The sequence below is a fragment of the Nyctereutes procyonoides genome, unplaced genomic scaffold (genome assembly GCF_905146905.1).
Source record: "Nyctereutes procyonoides isolate TBG_1078 unplaced genomic scaffold, NYPRO_anot_genome, whole genome shotgun sequence".
Taxonomy (NCBI): Eukaryota; Metazoa; Chordata; class Mammalia; order Carnivora; family Canidae; genus Nyctereutes; species Nyctereutes procyonoides.
Genome location: NW_026575037.1, coordinates 2164064 through 2179767, shown reverse-complemented (window position 1 = coordinate 2179767; position 15704 = coordinate 2164064). Strand labels below are relative to the sequence as shown.

The 15704-nt window shown below is 34.6% G+C and overlaps 1 protein-coding gene across 4 annotated transcripts in view; it reads right to left on the bottom strand.

The window, feature by feature from the left end:
• RABGAP1L (RAB GTPase activating protein 1 like) overlaps nt 1-15704 on the bottom strand; it is a 720977-nt gene that overhangs the window by 599591 nt on the left and 105682 nt on the right. For all 4 annotated transcript variants that reach the window (XM_055319528.1, XM_055319527.1, XM_055319525.1 and 1 more), the window contains exons 9-10: nt 14353-14455; nt 10462-10628 (exon numbers count right to left, since the gene is read on the bottom strand). In XM_055319528.1, the coding sequence (XP_055175503.1) occupies nt 10462-10628; nt 14353-14455 (270 nt within the window). The remainder of the gene's footprint in view (nt 1-10461; nt 10629-14352; nt 14456-15704) is intronic.

The window sequence follows — 15704 nt, the reverse complement described above, 5'->3', positions numbered from 1 at the left end:
TATAGACCAATATCCCTGATGAACATGGATGCAAAAATTCTCAACAAGATACTAGCTGATACGATCCAACAATAAAGAAAATTATTCACCATGACCAAGTAGGATTTATTCCCGAGACACAAGGCTGGTTCAACACTCGTAAAACAATCAATGTGATTCATCATATCAGCAAGAGAAAAACCAAGAACCATATGATCCTCATTAGATGCAGAGAAAGCATTTGACAAAATACAGCATCATTCCTGATCAAAACTCTTCAGAGTGTAGGGATAGAGGGAACATTCCTCAACATCTTAAAAGCCATCTACGAAAAGCCCACAGCAAATATCATTCTCAATGGGGAAGCACTGGGAGCCTTTCCCCTAAGATCAGGAACAAGACAGGGATGTCCACTCTCACCACTGCTATTCAACATAGTATTGGAAGTCCTAGCCTCAGCAATCAGACAACAAAAAGACATGAAAGGCATTCAAATTGGCAAAGAAGAAGTCAAACTCTCCCTCTTCGCCGATGACATGATACTCTACATAGAAAACCCAAAAGCCTTCACCCCAAGATTGCTAGAACTCATACAGCAATTTGTCAGTGTGGCAGGATACAAAATCAATGCCCAGAAGTCAGTGGCATTTCTATACACTAACAATGAGACTGAAGAAAGAGAAATTAAGGAGTCAATCCCATTTACAATTGCACCCAAAAGCATAAGATACCTCGGAATAAACCTAACCAAAGAGGTAAAGGATCTATACCACAAAAACTGTAGAACACTTCTGAAAGAAACTGAGGAAGACACAAAGAGATGGAAAAATAACCATACTCATGGATTGGCAGAATTAATACTGTGAAAATGTCAATGTTACCCAGGGCAATTTACACGTTTAATGCAATCCCTATCAAAATACCATGGACTTTCTTCAGAGACTTAGAACAAATTATTTTAAGATTTGTGTGGAATCAGAAAAGACCCTGAATAGCCAGGGGAATTTTAAAAAAGAAAACCATAGCTGGGGGCATCACAATGCCAGATTTCAGGCTGTACTACAAAGCTGTGGTCATCAAGACAGTGTGGGACTGGCACAAAAACAGACACATAGATCAATGGAACAGAATAGAGAACCCAGAAGTGGACCCTCAACTTTATGGTCAACTAATATTCGATAAAGGAGGAAAGACGATCCACTGGAAGAAAGACAGTCTCTTCAATAAATGGTGCTGGGAAAATTGGACATCCACATGCAGAAGAATGAAACTAGACCACTCTCTTGCACCATACACAAAGATAAACTCAAAATGGATGAAAGATCTAAATGTGAGACAAGATTCCATCAAAATCCTAGAGGAGAACACAGGCAACACCCTTTTTGAACTCAGCTACAGTAACTTCTTGCAAGATACATCCACAAAGGCAAAAGAAACAAAAGCAAAAATGAACTATTGGGACTTCATCAAGATAAGAAGCTTTTGCACAGCAAAGGATACAGTCAACAAAACTCAAAGACAACCTACAGAATGGGAGAAGATATTTGCAAATGACGTATCAGAAAAAGGGCTAGTTTCCAAGATCTATAAAGAACTTATTAAACTCAACAGCAAAGAAACAAACAATCCAATCATGAAATGGGCAAAAGACATGAACAGAAATCTCACAGAGGAAGACATAGACATGGCCAACACACACATGAGAAAATGCTCTGCATCACTTGCCATCAGGGAAATACAAATCAAAACCACAATGAGATACCATCTCACACCAGTGAGAATGGGGAAAATTAACAAGGCAGGAAACCACAAATGTTGGAGAGGATGCGGAGAAAAGGGAACCCTCTTACACTGTTGGTGGGAATGTGAACTGGTGCAGCCCCTCTGGAAAACTGTGTGGAGGTTCCTCAAAGAGTTAAAAATAGACCTGCCCTACGACCCAGCAATTGCACTGTTGGGGATTTACCCCAAAGATACAGATGCAGTGAAATGCCAGGACACTTGCACCCCGATGTTTCTAGCAGCAATGTCCACAATAGACAAACTGTGGAAGGAGCCTCGGTGTCCATCAAAAGATGAATGGTAAAGAAGATGTGGTTTATATATACAATGGAATATTACTCAGCCATTAGAAATGGCAAATACCCACCATTTGCTTCAACGTGGATGGAACTGGAGGGTATTATGCTGAGTGAAATAAGTCAATCGGAGAAGGACAAACATTATATGTTCTCATTCATTTGGGGAATATAAATAATAGTGAAAGGGAACAGAAGGGAAGGGAGAAGAAATGGGTAGGAAATATCAGAAAGGGAGACAAAGCATAAAGACTCCTAACTCTGGGAAACAAACTAGGGGTGGTGGAAGGGGAGGAGGGCAGGGGGTGGGGGTGAATGGGTGACGGGCAATGAGGGGGGCATTTGACGGGATGAGCCCTGGGTGTTATTCTGTATGTTGGCAAATTGAACACCAATAAAAAATAAATTTATTATTAAAAAAAATAAAAAATAAAGTTGGAGGTAGGAGGGCTCAGTCTTACAGGACTGAACCCTTACCCTGTGGGGTCTGTGCTAACTCCAGGTAGTGCCATAAGTAAATTTTAGGACATCTAGTGAGTATCCACCAAGTTGAACAATTGATTGATATGGGAAAACACCCACCCATCTGCTGTTAGAAGCGAAGTGGTGTGAATCATAGCAAAGGAAACAAAGTTTTCTTTTAACAGTTCTATGAGGTAGTATAATAAAACTTCACACTTCGGAGATATAGAGTATCTTGCCTAAGGTTAAACATCTAGGAAACGGTAAATTGAGATACAGCCCCAGGAAGACTAAATTCAATCCAATGTGTGATTAGCAAACATGACTTCTGCACTTTGCATATACTTCTACAGTTGCATGTATTTCCCAGTGGCATAATATTTTTACCACTACATTCTTTAACTCCTTAAAGACAGAGAACATATATTACTCATTCATGTTGCCCCAACTCCTAGCATAATGCATATATCACATTGTAGCACTAAGTAAATGTTTAATAAACTAAACTAAGCACTGAAAATCATTTCTAAAATGGGTAATGGCATCTCAGAAAAAACTATAAAATAAACTATACTGGCCTTTGATCCTCTCTCCTCATTTTACTAACACTTCACATCAAGCAGGAATGCCCTCTAGATTTCTTAATCTTCCTCTAATAAAATCTAGCCAAAGGAAAGAGTCTTATTAAACTCATCAATAATGAGGACAATAAGACTGGTAAAAGTTATTAAGGTCTATTTCCTGGGGATACTGGCATTTTAACAACTAACAAAGCTTTAAACCAGTGGAATCAGTATCAAATAATAAAATACTAGATGTTCATTACTACTAGAAAGGTTTTTTCGGCATACATCTTTTGGGCAAGCAGTTTCAAATGATTCCATATAAGTAGTGTGCTCTTCCCAGATCAGCATTACACATCACGGCATTTCAGCCGCTAAAAGCCTGTTTTCTTGGAGGCAGTAAAATGCACTGCCAATGTTTCAAATATTATGAGTCCCTAGATCTTATTTCTAAGTTCTTCACATATAACGCTAATGTATCTAATGATGTCAACAGTCATAGATAAGAAATAAAGAAGTTGAAGTGAAATATAACAAAAATGACCAGGATTCATACAGAAAAATTTTCACAGAAAAAAAAAAAAAATCCCAATTTTAGTGTTATGCCCTAGCATATTTCACAAGGATAAGTTTTAGGGCCAACTTCTTAGGTTTAATTCCTGATCTACCCACTAAAAACCTTCCTGTGCCAATGCTTATCTGAAAATTGAGGATAATAATGGCACCTACATATCAATGGCTGTACTGAAATTACATATACTAATCCTTTGAAAATGCTTAGAACAGTGTACAGCATGTAATAATATAGTTGCTATCATCACTATCACTTATAATAGTCACAGAAGTTGTTATTTCCAACAAGAATGGAGAGATCTCCTTGAATAAATGGAGAACTGAGTATACATGACAGAAAAACCTTTTCACAGTACTTAACATAACTAACATTTACAGAATATTCCACTCAACAACTGCAGAATATACATTCCTTACAAGCACTCTTGGAACATTTACCAAGATGGACCATTTACTAAGACACAAAGTAATTTAAACAACCTAAAAGGACTGAAATGACACAGACTATATTCTCTGATCAAAATGAAACAAAATTAGAAATCAGTAGCTGGAAAAATTACAAATATTTGGAAATTTAAACAATATACTTATAAACAACTCATACATCATAAAAGAAAAATACAGGATGTAGAAAATATTTCAAATCAAATGAACACACAAAACATCAAGTCTTACAGGTACAGCTAAAGCAGTTGTTACAGGAAAAGTTATAACCTTAAAAATGAAAAGGCATCAGAAAAAAAAAATTTTAATCAGTGATCTAATCTTCACATGAAGAAACCAGAAAAAGAAAAACAAGTTAAATCCAAAGCAGGAGGGGTGGGGGGGAAAGAAATAAAGAAAACAAAAGGAGTAAGCAGAAGACAGAAAAACAATAAGGGGGATCCCTGGGTGGCGCAGCGGTTTGGCGCCTGCCTTTGGCCCAGGGCACGATCCTGGAGACCCGGGATCGAATCCCACGTCGGGCTCCCAGTGCATGGAGCCTGCTTCTCCCTCTGCCTGTGTCTCTGCCTCTCTCTCTCTCTCTCTCTCTCTCTCTCTCTGTGACTATCATAAATAAATAAAAATTAAAAAAAATTTAAAAAAAAAGAAAAACAATAAGGAAAACAACTGAAATTTGATTTTTTAAAAGAATATCAATAAAATTAACAAACCTTCAGCTAGGCTAATTTAAAAAGGAAAGAGAATATATAAATTACCAATATCAAAAATAAAAGCAGATAAATTGCCAATATCAAAAACAAAAGCAAATAAATCCTAAAGACATTAAAAAGAAAAAGACAATGTTTTAAGCAATAAATATCCTTGATTAACCTGAAAACTTCTTGAAAGATACAAATCACCAACAATGACTCAAGAAGATATAAAAATAATAAGCAGGATAACACAGTATCTACTAAAAAAATTAAGTTGATAACTAAAAGCCTTCCCACAAACTAAACTATAGGCCCATATGGTTCCACTGGCAAATTCCACCCAACATTTAAGGAAAAAATAGTAATGATCTTAAATTCTTCAAGCAAATAGAAGATACAAATTCCAACTCATTTTGTGAGAACATTACACCAATACTAAAATCTGACAAAGACATTATAAGAGAACTATAGACCAATATTCCTCATGAAAATAGACATAAAAATCATTAACAAAATATCACTAATTCAAATCTAGTTTATATATAAAAAGAATATTATCATAACATATATAAAAAGAATACCATCATGGTATTAGGATAAATGGGGCTTGTCCTAAAGAAGGCAAAGTTCATGGGGGAAAAAACACTCAGTGAGGCAAGAAAAGGAAATAAAAGCATTCAGACTGGAAAGAAAGATATAAACTGTTTTTATACATTAATTACATTACTGTACATGAAAAACAGGGACTTATAAAAACTAATAAGTGAACTTTTAGCAAGGTTGAAGGAAACAAGGTCAATATACAAAAAGCACAATGTTCTTTTCTAGCAATAAACAATCAAAAATTTAAATTTTACAAAACATATCTTTCAGTCACATAAAAATATTAAATAGTTGGAGATGAGTGTAACAAAATATAAATAAAGCCCATATCCTAAAAGTGACCTAACACAGCTGAGAGGATTAAAGAAAAGCTATATACCTTGTGATATGCCATGTCCACTGATTGTAAGACTTGATATTGTTTTTTTTTTAAGTTTTTATTTTTAATCACCTGGTGCTCATTATGACAACTATACTCCTTAATCCCCAACACCTACCCCATCCCCTCACCTATCTCCCTTCTGGAAACCATCAGTTTTCCCTCTAAAGTTAAGAGTCTGTTTCTTGGCTTGTCTCTTTTTCCTCTTTGTTCATTTGTTTCTTAAATTCCACATATGAGTGAAATCATATGGTATTTGTCTTTGACTTATTTCACTTAGCATTACACTCTCTGGCTTCATCCATGTTGTTGCAAAAGGCAAGCTTTCATTCTATTTTATGGCTTAATAATATTCCACTGTATATATACCACCTCTTCTTCATCCATTCCTTAATTGATGGACATTTGGGCTGCTTCCATATCTTGACTATTGGAAATCATGCTGCTAAAAACATAGGGATGCATGTATCCTCTTGAATTAGTGTTTTCGTATGCTTTGGGTAAATACACAGTAGTGTGACTCCTGGATCATAGGGATCTATTTTTAACTTTCTGAAGAACCTCAATACTGTTTTCCACAGTGGCTGCACCAGTTTGAATTCCCACTAACAGTGTAACAGAGTTCCTTCTCCACATCCTTGTCAACACCTGCTATTTCTTGTGTTGTTAATTTTAGCTATTCTGACGGGTGTGAGTTGATACCTCACTGAAGTATGGATTTGCATTTCACTGATTATAAGTAATGATGAGCATCATTTATGTGTTATGTTAACCATCTGCATGTCTTCTTTGGAAAAATGTTCGTATCTCCTGTACATTTTTTAATTGGATTGTTTTTTTGGGTTAGTTATATCAGTTCTTCATGTATTTTGAATACTAACCTTTTATCAGATATGTCTTTGCAAATATTTTCTTTCATTTCATAGGTTGCCTTTTAGTTTCACTGACTGTTTCTTTTGCTGTCCAGAAGCTTTTATTTTGATGCAGTCCCAATAGTTTATTTTTGCTTTTGCTTCCCTTGCCTCTTTTTTTGCTTTAGCTCTTTGGGGTCTTTTGTGGTTCTATACAAATTTTAGGATTGTTTGTTCTAGTTCTGTGAAAAAATGCTGGTGGTATTTTGATAAGGATTCCTTTAAATATGTAGATTGCTTTGGGTAGTACAGACATTTTAATATTTGTTCTTCCAATCCATGAGCATGGACTATCTTTCCTTTTCTTTGTGTCATCTTTAACTTCTTTCATCAGTGGTTTACAGTTTGCAGGTACACGTCTTTCACCTCTTTGGTTAGATTTACTACAAGACAAATTATTATTTTTGGTGCAATGGGATTGTTTTCTTAATTTTTCTTTCTGCTGCTTCATTATGGAGTATAGAAATGCAAGGGATTTCTGTACATTGATTTTGTACCTGTGACTTTACCAAATCTATTTATCAGTTTTACCAGTGTTTTGGTGGAGTCTCTCATGTTTTCTATACAGAGTATCATGTCATCTGCAAATAGTGAAAATTTTACTTCTTCCTTACCGATTTAGATGCCTTTGATTTCTTTTTGTTGTCTGATTGCTGTGTCTAGGACCTCCAATACTATGTTGAATAAAAGCAGTGAGAGTGGACATCCTTGTCTTGTTCCTGACCTTAGGGGAAAGGCTCTCAGTTTTTCCCCATTAAAGGATGACATCAGCTGTGGGTTTTGTACATATGGGAAAGGCTCGATAATGTTAAGATAGCAAGTTTCCAAAGTGATATACAGATAAAAGGCAATCCCAATCAAAATCAGAGTATTTTTCTACAAATTGACAAACTACTGCTAAGATTGAGATGCAAATACAAAAAAAGTGAAACAGACAAAACAACTTTGAAAAATATTAGAAATCTTACATCAGACTTTAAAATTATCTAAAAAGCTATAGTGGTCAAGACTGTTTGGCATTGGTATAAAAACAAACCTAACGATCAACGGAATAGGATATAGAGTCCAGGAAACAGACTTACAAATCAATGGTCAAATTATTTTGGACAAAGGTTAACAGCTAATTCAGTAGATAAATGGCAGTCTTTTCACCAAATGATGACAGAACAACTTGGATATCCATGTGAAAAAGATGTCAGAAGAGGATCTCAAGCTTTATTTCATGCCATACATAGAGTCATAGGCTTAAACTCTAAAACTCTAGAAGAAACCATAAGAGAGAGCATCCTCACAACCTTAAGGCCAAGACTTCCTCAACGTGACACAAAAAGCACAAATACATATAGCCATCAAAACTAAAAACTTCAGCTCTTCAAAAGGCATTGTTAAGAAAAAAGACAAGCCATTGTTGGGGGATGGAATATTTGGAATAAGTGTATCTGTCAAAAGACATATTCAGAATATATAAAGAATTCTTGTAACTCAATAAAACAAAATATGAGCAAAAAATTGATTTTATAATGAAGATATATAAATGAACAATAAGCTAAAGAAGCTCAAAACCATTATATGAAATGCAAATTAATACTGCAATGAGTTACATCTACATAGCCACAATAATAGCTAAAATTTAAAAGAATGATAATACTAAGTGTTGGCAAGGTTGAGGAGAAATTGGAACACACATACATTGCCAGAGGGAAATTAAAATGATCAAGCACTTTAGAAAACAGTTTGGTTGTTTCTTATGAAGCATACACTTACCATATGACACAACAATTACACTTCTAGTTATCTATCCATGATAAATAAAAATCTATGTCCACACGGAGATACACATACATAGCAGCTTTAACTATACTAGCCAAAAACTGGAAACAATTCAAATCCCCAAGGGATAAACGGGTAACCAACTTGTGGTATATCCTTATAAAGGTCTATTGTATCACAATAAAAAGGAATAAATTACTGACACACACGACATGGATGAATCTCAAAAACACTGTTATATGAAAAGTCTTTTTTTTAATTTTATTTATGATAGTCACAGAGAGAGAGAGAGAGAGAGAGGCAGAGACACAGGCAGAGGGAGAAGCAGGCTCCATGCACCGGGAGCCCGACGTGGGATTCGATCCCGGGTCTCCAGGATCGTGCCCTGGGCCAAAGGCAGGCGCCAAACCACTGCGCCACCCAGGGATCCCCTGTTATATGAAAAGTCTTACACAAGAGCACATACTGTACAATTTCAGTTAGATGAAACTCTAGAAAAGACTATCCTAATCTATAAGGACAGATTACTGCTTATCTGAGGCAGAGCCTGGGGAGGAAATCTAATATATAAGGCAGCTCGGGTGGCTCAGTGTTTAGCACTGCCTTCAGCTCTCTCTCAATACCTCTCTCTGTGTGTCTCTAAGAAATAAATAAAATCTTTTCTAAAAAATCTTATATATTCTTGAAATGTATATGAATATATAAATCTTAGCACTCTTATTTATCTAGTCATATATATGTGTGTGTATACATACATATTTACATGTACATGTATATATATACATACACACACATACACACACACACAAGAAAAAGCTTATTTTTTATCAGGCCTCAAGGAGGAAGAATTCATATCACGATTTATTAATAGTCACTGGGAAGAATGATGACCACTTTCTATCTAGATCCCTTATTGTAGCTGAATAATCCTTTGGCTCAAAATGACAAGGGAATTCTTTGATAGAACAATTAAGCTACCAAAAAAGCAAAGAAAAGAAGGGAGGGAGGAAGGAAAATATTCCATAATAAAATATGAAAAGATACTCAGGAGGCAAATATTTTGAATACTGTTCATATAATCTTCAGTAGAATATGCTACAAAAAAAATAGTAATAAAAGTTGTGTCAAACCACCACTCTGACAATTTTCTGAAGACAAAAAACACAATAATTGCAAAGTATGTAGTACATGAAGCCTAACTGAGCCACAAGTTTTTTTTTAATATGAAAGTGGGTAAGTGGCTTCTTTATTTTTTTCACTGTCCTGATACTTGCTTTCACCATATCACATTTCAAATATTATAGTCTATGAACCAGCAAGCATTATTAAATTTGGGAAATGGCAGGACTAAATAGTATATAAAGGATATCCATTATTCAACTAGAAATTTTATCTTCTTTTCACAAAACTGATACTATTAGGATTCTAATTATTTTTCACTGTTATATTCTTCCCTCACTACAAAACAAAAATTATGTATTTTACCTACTAAAATTGTCTAATTTAGGGATGTCACAGAAACCCTACTTTTGTTAATTTAGTACTAAAATAATTTTATAATCTTACTGAGTCACACAATATATTCATATATTTTGGTAGAAATAACTATGACAATCCCAGGTATTACTTGGAAATTCTTTTATTATAACTTTATAAAGATATGCTATTTCTGTACCCTGTCATTTTGGTTTTAAATAACTGTATATAAGAGGATGTTGTTTTATATATAAAATCAATATTTGTATTAAGTATATGGATAGTTCACAGGCACACAGTACAAATTTCTACTGAGAGAAGTACATAATTATTACATTAGCTGGGATTTTTTTATTTCCATAACCTAGTGTAGATTTTTCAAATTTTCTATTGGTTGAGTCTATCACTTGATTATTTGAGGAATTTCATCACTCTTTATCACTACTTAAGAAATTATCTTGGTATTAAAAAAGGAATAGGAAAAATATATATACATATGGGTTACTATATGCAAAGAACAAAAGGTCCTACCTGTTTCAATCTCATGAAGAAAGTCTCTGTGAAAGTCTTTCTACTGAAATACCAAAATCGCTCATTTGCAGGATACACACGTACTACTGTTTCCAGGAGAAAGCGCACAGGCTCCACCACCTCTGTGACTACCATATCCACTGCCACAGTCATGTATACTCGTTTATCTGCAGTAGAAATTTTCCATATGTTATGCTGGCTTTATTAATATCTGATTATTCAGGAAAGCAAAGATTTCCCACTTATGAAAAAATTAAGGTTCTTTTCAATCAACTTACCTTCTATGTTTAATTTTACATGTTATATGGTCACTTTGATTAAGTAGGTAACCACATTTTTCAAGTATGTTTCTCAATACTCATGACTCTATCTAAATCAATTGTCAAAATCTCCTCTGACAGGGACACCTGGATGGCTCAATGGTTGGGCTCTGCTTTCAGCTCAGGTCATGATCCTGGAGTTCAGGGATCCGGTCCCACATAAGGCTGCCTGAGGGAAGCCTGCTTCTCCCTCTCCCTTTGCCTATGTCTCTTCCTCTCTCTCTCTCTCTCTCATGAATGAATAAATAAAATCTAAAAAAAAAAAAAAAAACTCTAACTACCTTACTTTTTCCTTCCCCAAATCAGGTCCTTAATATAAAAAGTAAGGCAAAATGTACAGAATGTCTTTTATACTACCCTTTCAAATTTCCCAGAAAACCTCTAGAAATTTACAAACATTTGCCCTTTCATCTTATAAAAAAAGCTTTAAGAAATTATTCACTTTGATGAGTTGCATGGAAAAGGACTGTCAAATTAGAAAAGATGTTTTTACTTTGTTAAACTATGTTAAGTTTACTTTACTATGTTAAGTTTGTACAGGAAAATGTTATTTAAATGAATATTTCAATGTTGTTTTATTTAAAAGAAGACCCTGGAGATCTGTCAGTATCCTCATTGTCCTCTCATTGTATGTTGAGGTAAATCACTAAGGCTCTGATAAAATAGTTCAGTACAGTTACATATCTTTATCAGAGTCCTGGCAAGTAGTTTTAGACAATAGTATAGTTTTATGAGGCAAAATTTCAGTTATTATTTAAAATGTTTAGTTGGCCACAGCCTTCCTTCTAGAATCTTCTAGGCTAGTGTCTTTTCACTATGATAGGTTGAAATTTGGGTTTTATTTTATTTATCCTGCTTAGGATTCATCAGGGTTTTCATTTTCTTTTCTTTTTTCTTTTCTTTCTTTCTTTCTTTTTTCTTTTCTTTCTTTTTTTTTTTTTTTAAGGTAGCTCCATGCCCAACATTGACTTTAAACATTCAACCCTGAGAATAAGAGTCCCATGCTCTACCAACTGGGCCAGCTGAGCACCCCTCACTGGACTTTTCAATCTGTGGTTTGGTTAATCCATATTGTCATTTCTTTGTTATTTTTGAAGTACTTTTTAAATGTATTTTGTCTAGCATTTTTAGTTCTTAAAGTTCAAATAATCAAGCTGATCACTAGAAGAAACCTTCAACAGTGTTTTTAAAAAACATTATACAACATTCTATTAATATCAATTTCAGGGATCCCTGGGTGGCGCAGCGGTTTAGCGCCTGACTTTGGCCCAGGGCGCGATCCTGGAGACCCGGGATAGAGTCCCACATCGGGCTCCCAGTGCATGGAGCCTGCTTCTCCCTCTGCCTGTGTCTCTGCCTCTCTCTGTGTGTGTGTGTGTGACTATCATAAATAAAAATTAAAAAAAATTTTTTTAAAAATAATAATATCAATTTCAACAAAAAAATTATCACATTCTTTTTTTTTCAGATTTTATTTATTTATTCATGGGAGACACACACACAGAGAGACAGAGAGAGAGAGGCAGAGACATAGGAAGAGGGAGAAGCAGGCTCCATGCAGGGAGCCCAACATGGGACTCGATCCCGGGTCTCCAGGATCACGCCCTGGGCTGAAGGCGGCACTAAACTGCTGAGCCAACTGGGCTGCCCAAATTATCACACTCTTATTAAATAAATACCATCTGCCAATTCAAGAGAAACAAGGATTCTATAGACACTGTACTTACCCTATCAGACCAAGGGGAATACTTAAAAGTGTAAGAAACAATAATACAACACATAAATAGAATACACTACTTGGTGGTATAGTGAAAAGATCCAAGACATTTCATCTCCAGAGCTTCAACTTCTATAAAAAATCAAACTGATTCATGAATCCTCTGTGTAATTTATAATCTTAAAGCTACCATTTGGAAATTTTAGAAATCAGGTGTTTTTTGTGGCATACGAAATAATTTTTTTAAAGATTTTATTTATTTACTCATGAGAGACACAGAGAGAGAGAGAGGCAGAGACATAGGCAGAGAGAGAAGCAGGCTCCATGTAGGGAGCCTGATGTGGGACTTGATTCCAGGACTCCAGGATCACACCCTGGGCCAAAGGGAGACACTCAACTACTGAGCTACCCAGACATCCCAAGGCATATGAAATAATTTTAATTTAAAATAACTTATCTTTTGGATACGAAATTTTAAGACTATTTTGAGACTTATTTGAGAAAGCATGCACATGCACGTGCACACAAGATGCGGAGTTGCCCTCTCTTTCTTCTCTCAAATAAATAAATAAAATCTTAAAAAATAGAAGACCAAATATGTATTTAAAAACAAAATTAAAATGAACTATGTGTTACATTAAAAACAGATAAAAACTGCTTTTATAACTTACTATTTGAAGTTCCTATATTTTAATCTTTCAAAATTATCAACTGGCTCATTTTTCTCATTTTCATGTTTACTTTCCGAATGATTGTAAGACAGAAGTTATAGGCTGGTCTTTATAAGCCTGTCTCCAGAATTTACAAACTGTGGGTATAAAAATTATTTATTCCTAAAATATGAAAGGTTATGTAATCATCATTATTTTTCTCTCTTTAGCCCTCATTGTGAAACAGCTTAACGTGTGATCAAACACGTGCAATTTATGGAGCTGGTAAATACTCTTGTTGAGGAAAGTTGAGAATAATTATCATTTAATGCTCTTCATTAATATATTTCCATATCAATATTCACTAATGCTCCTTTCCTTAATGATTTCCAAAAATCCACTGTGGGTATAAAGTAATATAAGATGAAAGATTAAGCCAATTGATCCATTATTTTCTCAATATAAATTATTGGTGGAATCACAGCAAATATTTAGTATAACATAACTTTAGCTATAACTCATGAAGTAAAAATTTAAATTTTAGTTTAAGGACAGATGGCAGAGGGGTAAAAAACACACACAATTGGCAGATATCTGGATAAAGTAGGAACAAAAATAAACAAAATGGGAGAATGACAAATGCACTAAACTCATAAGCTATGAGTTTAGTTTAAGTTCAGCACTAGATATGTCAAACAAAATGAAAAGGTAAACAACTAGGAAAAAAGTGTTTGCCACAATTGAAATCCTAAATATACATACTAAGATCCCAAAGATCAAAAGACTGGAATAAAAAATTTAAAAATGAAAAATATAAGTAATCTATAATAAGGAAAAAAGAGTTAGCATAGTTATCAAAGATACGCAAAATTCCAGAACTTGATTTCACCATTTCTTTCATACTCTCTTCCATTATTGTCCTAAAATAAAGTAACTCTTTAATAACATATGAAACACAAACCCCAAATACTTTCTATATAGTCTAATAAAACTAATTCACATGTCTTTGGGGAGGATTCTTTTGAATGGTGCAGGTTTTCCCCATTGATGCATAAAGTATTAAAAAAAAAAAAGAACTTCAAAATCTAAATAAGAACAACTTCATTTTAAATAAGCACCAGAATTTTTAAAAACACAACCAAACAACACTGACCATAATATAAAATTTAAAGCAAATAATAATGAACACTGTGAGAAAATTTACCTTTTGGGGTTTCTTCATTAAGTGCCAGAAATATTGGTGCATTGGGGTTCCACATGCCAGTAATAACATAAGCTCTCCCATCATAGCTCTTTCCCATGGATTCCTGTAAAAGTTCAGACAGAAATCACTGAGAATATACACACCAAGAAAATCACCATTTTAAATTATATCTTATTATAAGTAATCTAATTTATTAAATTTTGTATTTACAATCAAATGGGATTCATTTTTTGGTAAAATTTCTGTCACCCTACAAAAGCATTTCTTTCAATGTTAAATTCTCCTTGAGCTTTCCTCAGAGTTTCTATTTAGAGGCACATACCTCTTGGAAAAAAGGGGGTATACCTTTATATGCTGGCTCACAAAAACATAATATTGGTCTGAAGTTACATTTAGCTTTAACTTAGATTGCTTGTCAAAATTTCATATACCTACACCTACAAGGATATCCAATTTCTATTAAAGCTATGTATATATCTCACTGAAGATATTTTAATTAATAGTTACTCAAAGGAAAAGCAGTATTTTTCTTCCAATGTTCTAATTTATAATATATTTTTACAGTATTAATTTACTTTATCACAATGCCTCTCAAAGTTCATACTTTTATATATATCAGATAATGTACACTTTCTTACGATCAGTAATCAATGTTAAGAGACTAATAAAGGTTTGTAATCAACACCCAAGTTGATTAACTTCTCTCCCTTTCACTAGCTCCCTCTTTCCCTTCCATCCTTCTCCCCTTCTTCATCTCCTCCACTCTTTAAGACATCCATCAGCACACTCCTGACTCTCACTGAAGCAGCCAGCAGTTCTTATAGTGAAAGCAGGATCACATACAGCTGTGTGTATGTATGAGCATGGGGCGAGGGAAAGGGGGGGGTGTTAGAGGTGTTCCCACAGGAAAACAGCACACAGCATACAAGTATATGCATGCGCAGGAGTATTTACTATGGTACTTTACATTTTCTGTAGCCATTTCCTCATATTATAAAGAGAGAGTGCTGAAAGGAACAGATGAAACAAAAACTTTTTTACAGTTTTACCCCCACAGACATGCTTCTCTGAAACCTTATAAAATTATTTCAGTCATTTGGTTATTATAATGCAAATTTTCCTAGTATATTGGTGGGATTTAGCCAAATGAACTGTCGGCTTGAGTTTAGGAACCCTGCGTTCTAGAGATGAAGTATACTCAAGGCCATGTAAAGAAAACTCACTCAGCAACTTGAACACATGCATATATTCATTCATCTTCACTCTCTGTCTCCATCTCTCTCTCCCCACCCCTTTCTCTCTCTCTCTCCCTATGCCTTTCCTCTCTATTTTCTCATTTAATTCCCATTCAG